Raw genomic sequence first — 8793 nt, forward strand, 5'->3', positions numbered from 1 at the left:
CTTCTAACCTAACCTAATCTATTCTAATAATTTGGTTGCTAATAATTATGGTAATTTATTAGAATAGGTTAGGTTAGGTTAGAAGTGCGTCCCACTGTTTCCTTGCTGGAATCAAAGACGAGCCGCCATCTTGGCTACCTAAGGTAACATTAACCCTTTTCTTAAACTTTTGCGAATATTATCACAAGGATTTGGAGCAAGTTTTACACGTAAGTCCAAAAGAGAATATGTTGGTTTGGTATCTTTCGATGTACTGTAGTAAGTTTTGGTTTAGCAACTCTTCACGCAATCCTTACCTCTGAGGTAATGGAATTCAATGATGGAGCAGCATTTTTAGAAGATTCTTGGAAACGTTTGCTTGTATTTTACACGTGCCGAGACTGATCTAGTCGGCGTCGGCGAAACGTTGCGTAATTAGTCGTAATAATCGGGCTTTTCTTTAGTCTTTGCAGATAAGTGTCGTTAGAATAGCGAGGTTGAGGCCGAAGTTTTAAACGCGAAAACGTGTACGTCGGACGTTCGGCGCCGCTTTCCTGTAAGCCTAGAAGTTTGACAATGGCGTTTGGATGCCGAGCGTGATTCCAGTGACTTCCAAACGCCATTGTCAAACTTCTAGGCTTACAGGAAAGCGGCGCCGAACGTCCGACGTACACGTTTTCGCGTTTAAAACTTCGGCCTCAACCTCGCTAATATATGGCTGCCTGTTAAGTGGGGATGTTGGAGATAGGAAAAAAAGATAAGGAATATGTCACATAAAGTAATTTTGGAGGGGCTATATCTCGCGGAGGGTCACACGTAAAGGTATGGTTCCTTTGACTTTTTTGTTTCTAAACAGAGCTGTAGAGCATACTTTAAGTTCCCCAAACGTATCATTTAGAGCTTGAATTGAACCGCCTCCCTTTCCTGCGCAAGTATCCTCGTAGAGGCGGCGGAAAAGTTTGCTAAATTGTCACGTAATCGGATGGAAACAAGCTAAAATTTCCAGTGATCGACCAAAATTTTGGCGAAAATTAAACAAAAAAACAAAAAAAAAATCAACTGATATTTACATAAAACAGAAATCAAATATTTAAGAAAATCATCACAGTATTTTTCCGTTACATCGACAGGTGGCGCGACATGCCTGCGAACGTTCCTGATTTTCGTCGTCGCACAACCAATTGTGCCACGTGGAATTCAATTCCCCGCAATTTGCCCAGAAGTCTCCGTAATCGCATCCGTTAGCTTAACAAAATAATAATAATTTAATTTTAAAATATAAATTTAGAAAGTTAAAGAAAAATGTTATACTTACTACAAAGTTTGTTGTATTTACACTGACCGGGACACTTGGAACACGGTTCTCCTGTGTCATACGGACGACTGAATCGATCGGGATAATTGCCACTAAACATTTCGACGAATAATATAAATATTTAAATAAATTACAAACTCGAATAAAACGGAAAAATCTACTTACATAGGGCAATAATTGCAAATGTAACTGTGATAGGGTTTAGCGGTGACGTTAGGACCACAATAGTAATAACTGCATCCTATTCTGTGAGAGTTGTACCAAACCATCTAAGAGAAATCATTATTAATCTTACTTTTTAAATCTGTTCAAAATGTTTATTGTTTTGCCGCCAATTACTTGCGTGTAATGTCCAACGACGGATGGAATATTGTTTGAACCGTTGTAAGTGAAATTCAGGTGTTCCAGGAACCATACTTTGATAGCAAAAAACCACGAAACCCGAACGTTAGCGATGAAAATATTTTGCCCGCAGGAACCGTAATCTAGAATTGCATCGAAAACATCATTAAATGTTTCGCGCCTGTCAGCCTGTTATATATCAATCACATCGTACCGAAAAGGATTCGTCGTCTCTATATTTAGGAGAGATGGCTTATTACGAATGACACCGATTCTATATGCAGTATGGGTGAAAAATAACTAGACGTTGAGAAATAGCTATAATTTTTGTAATGAAAATGCAATCGTAATAAAATTTATGTATATATATATACCAATCAGTAGAATTTTATAATTTCTGAACGGTGATGTGAACAATACCCGAGAGATGCCCCACGCATGGTGGAAAAAATAACCAATCATTGTCTGTTCAGGAGCCATTGAGAGCAGGTTGTCTTGTTCAGTTGCCATTGAGCTTTATGAACTGTGGAAATCAGTGGATTGCTGTGCAGTGTTGTCATGTGGTGGAGGGATGTCGTGCCACAATCCGTCCGAAAACAATCAAAAATTGTCACTCGAAGCTAAAATGACTGTAGGTTTGATTGCGGACGCACATAGATGGTCGTCCATCTACGTTACGATCTGAGGAAAACGTGCGGATGACACTGGTGCCTACATTGAGTTTTAAGGCATGATTCCGTATTTCCATTTAATAAGATACACTTTAAATAATCTTCATCATTTTTACTTTAGAAATATAGAAATTATAACAATTTTATCCATACCTAGTTACTTTCCACCCTGTCTGTACATTTTAATACTCGGAGAATACATACTCCAATTCTAATTGTGTATTTTAGTATAGTATAATACTATACTAAATATTATACCAAATCAAACACTTATATTAGAAAAACAAATCGAGCATCGTGGAATTAGGATAATTTAAGAATGCAGTTGTTGCTATTTAAAAAAGAAAGATTATCGTTAGGAACAGCAAGTAAACAGTTTAACATTCCATTGAAAACCTTAAGAACCAGAGTGAAATGATAAACAAAACCAGCAGAAAAGATTGAAAAACAAGTTTGAAGTTATCATCATCATCATCTTCTTCATCTTCATCTTCGGGATGAAGAAAAAGCTCATTCATCTTCATTACATTCTTCAGAATTGTCATTCTGAAGAATGTAATGAAGATGAATGAGCGGAATGTTTTAAAATTTACAACGTTTGTTGGCGTATGTCTTGATATTTGTGTATGGGATAATGATTAACAGACGGAATTTTGCATGGTATCTTGTGTATAAGAGGCATTGATGCTATTAAATTTTGGGAGATAGAAGGGGTCGCGTGTCACATTTCTGAACGGTGAAGTAAAGACCGACTTAATGAAGATTTTACTCGTTATTAGCATTTAGAAGATTTTTAAAAAAATAAAACTCATCTCTACACTCAAATATTAGGCTTTTTGCCATTTTACAATAATTAATAATATAAAAGTTATTTTTTAACAAAATCTCGTAACAGATGGCACCAAAGACAATTTTAATTTTACGCTGTGTCTTACTCGTTAGTGTCTTTCGCCGGGAAAGTTAGGCAACTCGTTGCTGGATATTTTTCTAAAAATATGACAATTATAGGCTACAATGTCCCGTTATAATTCATTCTCTAATGTATCACACATTATTGGATACAAAGCGATTTTCCGAAATGTGCATCCTCTTTCCTCGTTATGCCAAATGCAGAACGATTTTAACTGCGTATTTCTGTATACTAATTGTACAAGTATAGACTATTGATTTACTAATTGGCTAACGAGTATGTCCTATAGTCTATTGCGTAGCCTATTGATCAATTAATGAATCAATAGTATTACACGTGTACGAATTTGTAAACAGTCGTAATCTAAATACAATATCGTTTTAAAAGTCGTCTGTACTTATCAAAAATAAGTTTTTTTTTAAAAAAAAAATTAAAAATCGCTTAACCATTTTATATAAAATATAATCCTTAAAGGGTTAAGCCTTTGCTACTTAAAGGCCCTTAAAGGGTTAAGCGAGTGGATAAAACTACCACGTGGAGTTTCCTTCTGTTTATAACACCAAAACAAAGGCCAGTTTCCTATAAGTTCGAGCTGGCGACCAACGGGCTGGCCACGTGGAGTTTCCCAGGTTTTTTTCACGTGTCTAACATCTGAATGTGCCAGTTTCTGTTTTCCATAGAAATTCCTCCCTGTAGGCACCCCTTGGCAGATCGCCCAAATGCTACGTTGCCATACCTCATTAAATCTTAGATCCACTTCTTATTTTATTATTTATTTTAATACTTCGAAAGAAATATTTAGAAAATAGAAAACTTTGGTTATATTTTAATAATTGAAATTTTATTCATTCACCTTTTGAATTTTATTCCATATTTATCTCACTTACAATTGTCGTTAAGTATTAAATGTAAATTCCACTTCACTAAGATGCAGTCCACAATGGATTTTTCATCTATATACTCAAACACAGGATTTACGCCATCTTTTATCATAATATAAATTTAAATAGTGTTTTTTTTATATGTAACCTTGGCCTTTACGAGTTTTTGATAGTGTTTATTTATCGTATAAATTAATTATACTTGAAGAGGGAATGAATTGGATAATAGTAACTATTAAGAAGCGAATGATTTATCATTTGAAGAACTGCTTGATGTAATAATGTCGTATTCTGTTACTTCTTTTAAGTATCGAGTACAGACAAAATAAATAAAATCACAATGGAAATAAAAGCACGGATAAAGATTTAATCGGCTACGATATAACAGCAACGCGTGGGCGATCAGCCAAGGTGATGCCTCTCGGGAGGACTTTCAATGGGAAACAGGCCCTTAGATGTTAGGCAGACGAAGGAAACTCTTTTATCAAATGTAAATATGAAGCTCACGCCGAAGAAACACATATTCTGTATTTAGATTACTTGTATGTGATTAACTTTACCTGTTTGCTGCAACAAGTTAAATCAATTTGTTAATTCACTAATTAATTCCCTTTGTTGCATCTTTAAGTATTGAAGCTCGTTGATTTTTTTTAAAGATGTTCATTCAACACTAGCTGCATTTTTCCACTTTTAAGCTGATTTCAATTTAAACAAACAGAATAGTGATCTTAATTGCATCATAGTTGCAAATTTAACTATTTTACGGCTAAATATAGCTGCCATTGGCGTAGCCAGGGCTTTGTTACGGGGGGCCTAGTAGAGGTTGTAATTTTCTGGGGAGGGGCACCAGGTTAACTGGGGGGCGTGCCCACTCGTGCCCCTTCCTGGCTACGCCCACGATAGCTGCTTTAATTTTACATTTAGCTATAGAAAATGATAATTTTCGTATTGTCAATACTTAGGATTTAGCTATTTTCTTATTCTAGCTACAAATAACAAACTTTTTTCAATATTAGTATAGCACGCTGGCTACTTTTACATTACGAATCAACTATTTTTAATTCGACTGCACTGTAAAGCATATTAGCCATAATCTCAATCACACCACAACAGAATAACAAACAATATACAATATAATTATAAAATGTAGGGGGCGCTTTAAACGGTCATAGTTTGCGGATGATTTTTTTAAAAGAGAAAAGCATATTTAGGTTGTTTGCTCTTACAAATGCAACCAGCGTATTTAGTAGATGTAATATTAATACTTTCCTGATGGGTAAATTAATTTCGATGTGACTACTTTATATAAAACACCGCTTCCGAGGGAGTCTAATGCGTCGGAATTTTAGACTGGCATTCATCCTTGGCAGAAGAAAGCAACGGTGCTTTATCTTACAGACGAAAAAAAAACAATTTCCCGAGGCCCCCACTAACAGGGGGCCCAAACCAATCTTTTATAGACTCGTTACTATAGTAAGAATATCGAAATTTAATTTGGCGTCACATCGGGGATCCTAGATCGCTGGTGTGGCGCAGGATCGTTCAGGAGTCGTGTTAAAAAACTAATGACGATACAAGGAAATCCTCCGAGAAATTTTCCCGAATAAAAATGTCTTCGGGCAACACGGGGCCTCTAATTCAAATTTGTCCGGAAATTATAAGGTGCAACTGGAAGGAAAAGTTTGCCCAATGAGCCAAATATCAAGATAAAACGTCTAGATTCGTATTTTAGTGTGTAAAATACACCGGTAAATAAAGATGATGATTCTAATTCGCTTCTTAGAGTCATCATTTGCTAATTTTACTGTAAAAGCGGAAGAGGGCGGCGATTCGTCTGGTGATTTTAGAAGCTCGACGAATAAAATACGGACATTTTGAGACGAAAATTAAGAATTATCGAACAAAAGTTTCAAGCTTAAAAGTGCGGTTTAAGAAACAATTTCAGATAACAATGACTTATTAATGTTTTATATGGATAGTTTAGTTAATGAGGAAATAAATTAGGTAGACGGGGATAAAACCCGCCGGGACAAAACGAATTGTTCCCGAAAGATACTGGGTCGCTTCAACTTCAGGACACGCAATAGACGTGTATTTTTATTCTGCCAGTGATAGAAACACGTTTAAAATGTGGAAAAAGAAAAAGAAACTCCGTTGTAGGAACAGTTTCTAGAATAAAGTTCCCTTATCGTTAGATGGAAGTGGAAAAAATCCGGTACAATTCCGTAAAAGTCGATCTATTGTGTTGAATTAACGTACGTTATAATAACCCGTAATCGAATATTAAAAAAATCTACTGGGGTATTTCAAAACAACGGGCACGTTACCTGGAATGGCGGCTTTAATACAGCTGGATAAACAAACCAATGACATAGTCCGTTTTAATTTAATACTGCTTATTTTGTCATTGGTTTGTTTATCCAGCTGAACTAAAGCCATTTTATCACCTCGCACGATGCAAAAGAAAAACGTAACGTCAAGAGATGATTTTTTGAAGAATTTGTTGGACCATTTGTTGATGTTAAATGGTCGAACTAAAGACGATATTCTAGAGGAATACGTATACGTTTCAAGAAGAAAAAGTTCAATTATAGATCTTTAATTTCAAGGCCAATTTTAAGTTTAAGCGTGCATTTGCACGAAAATTCATTGTATTGGATGAGGATCAATCTTATCAATCTCCCGATTAAGATGCAATTTAAAAGTCCGGTACGGGAGATCGAAAAACTAATTATATTCGTTAGAAGGCTCGCCAGTGGCCGAGTGGATGAAACCACTGAACTGAACACTGGTGATTAGCGCCTAGCCCACGGGTTGGTCTCGTGGAATAGTTTTCCAAGTTTATTCACGTGTCTAACACGTAAATGGGGAGAAATTTCCGTAGAAAGTCCTGTCGGAAGTCTTCACCTTCGGCAGATCGCCCATGTGTCGCGTTGTCGTAAAACAAATAACCCAAACCGAACCGTACGATCTCCGATGAGAATCCAACGAGGTAGAAATGTGCCATTTTACACGATAAGAAAGTATGACACGTAAGAAATTTTATGTAAAGAAAGCAAAATCAGTTTTTTTTAGTTGTGCCGCTATCAAAGCAAAGCAGCGATACATCTTCCCTGTCCTCTCCGCTCCTGTCTATATTACGGCGGCCATATTGTTGTTAGTCTTATTGTGAAATGATTCTGGTTTAAATTAATTCGAATATTTATAATTCTTTTTATACTCTGTTTCGGAGAAACGTTCCCCGTTCTCCACTCACTTCGGTTAACTAACTCACATATAAGAAACAAATTTAAAATTGGACCTACAGATAATAGTGAGTTACTATAGAGTATAGTATAGTATACTATAGGACCTATTAGGATTCATTTTTGAATAGGTTAGTTTACATTATCGAATTAAATCAACCACACGATGACGAGCTGTACTTTTTTTCGGATAAGAATAACCATAAAATTCTCACAGAATAATATTTACTTACCGTCTACCCATCTTCCGGTGATGTTATCGTGTAAAAGAACTTGACAAGCTTGGGCCCATCTTTCCGCATCTTCGGTAGCTCCGTCGTGCCAACTCTGAGTCAAGAAGATCGGAAGATGCAAGTCGCGTATACGTCATCAAATCGCGTAGAATTTACCAAAAAATTGACCAAGATGTTCGACTTACCACCTGCAACATGTTACTCGCCGGGGGATTAACTCGTGCTCGAAAGAAATTGTGGTACAGAACGATTTTCTTTCTGGTAGACGAATAATTCGGATCGACGTCACGATCCGGAATGGCATTACCGTAGAGTTTCGGACCTTGAAATATAATTTAAAGCGCTGAAATAAAAGATATTTGGGTAGTAAGAGTATAATACGGAGTAAATCCTTACGTGGTAACGCCGAAGAAACCAAGTGGCAACATAGAAAAATCAATGCAAAGTCCAGAAACATTTTAATAATTTGAATAAAATTCTCCCATACGATTCGTAACCGAGAGATGAAAAGTCGATGGCAGTTCTTTAATTTATGTAAAGCTGTCTTCGGTCCGAAGATAAAAACGTATATCGACGACTGATTAAATCCCGTCTGGAAGTACTCATATGCAAGGTCAGTCGGAGGAAGAAAAAAATTGCCAGATGTACGGATATAAAATTATTTTCTTTAAAAATATCCCTTCATTTGAATACAGTCGTAATGCGTAAATAATACGGGTGGTCTTTACTGTACTGTCAGCGTTTACAAACCGATTCCTAGAAACGATCGTAAGATAAACAGAGACGACCTGGAAAAATAATTTTGAATTTACCAAAATGACGACGACGAATAATACTCACCTCAAACGGTCCCCTTCTGTACGGTACACGAGATAATAAAGCTGGGAAGGGAGTTTTATAATTTTAGGGTCAAGGTATAGGAGACGAGATAAGAAAGGCTAAAAATCGTCCAATCGTTTTAAAGTTATTTTTATTTCTATACAGAACTTCCATCAAAACATCTCTTACTTTGTTTATTATTAGCGTCGAATCTTTTAAATAATCTTTGAAAGGTGACTAACCTTAACGAAATTTTCCAAAACAAACCCCGATTGAGATCTGTTCGAAAGACGACGATATTTTAATATAAACGACGGGGAATATTTCAATTTTGCTATTTAATACTCGAAAATCTTTCGTCTCGATACAAAAATCCAGCAACGAGTTGCTTAACTTTC

At 36.1% G+C, this 8793-nt stretch overlaps 1 protein-coding gene across 1 annotated transcript; it reads right to left on the minus strand.

Annotated features, from left to right (window-relative positions):
- Window positions 1–1044: 1044 nt before the first annotated feature.
- Window positions 1045–8440, minus strand: LOC136971615 (cysteine-rich venom protein LEI1-like). The gene is made up of 8 exons (XM_067266092.1): window positions 8417–8440; window positions 7973–8332; window positions 7762–7898; window positions 7577–7670; window positions 1634–1779; window positions 1460–1563; window positions 1295–1386; window positions 1045–1224 (listed from the first exon to the last, which is right to left on the minus strand). Exons 2-8 carry the CDS (start codon window positions 8031–8033, stop codon window positions 1082–1084), a joined length of 777 nt encoding a protein of 258 aa, XP_067122193.1. The 5' UTR covers window positions 8034–8332; window positions 8417–8440; the 3' UTR covers window positions 1045–1081.
- Window positions 8441–8793: the final 353 nt, after the last annotated feature.

The sequence above is a fragment of the Centruroides vittatus genome, unplaced genomic scaffold, assembly GCF_030686945.1.
Source record: "Centruroides vittatus isolate TY-2023 unplaced genomic scaffold, ASM3068694v2 contig_2634, whole genome shotgun sequence".
Lineage (NCBI taxonomy): Eukaryota > Metazoa > Arthropoda > Arachnida > Scorpiones > Buthidae > Centruroides > Centruroides vittatus.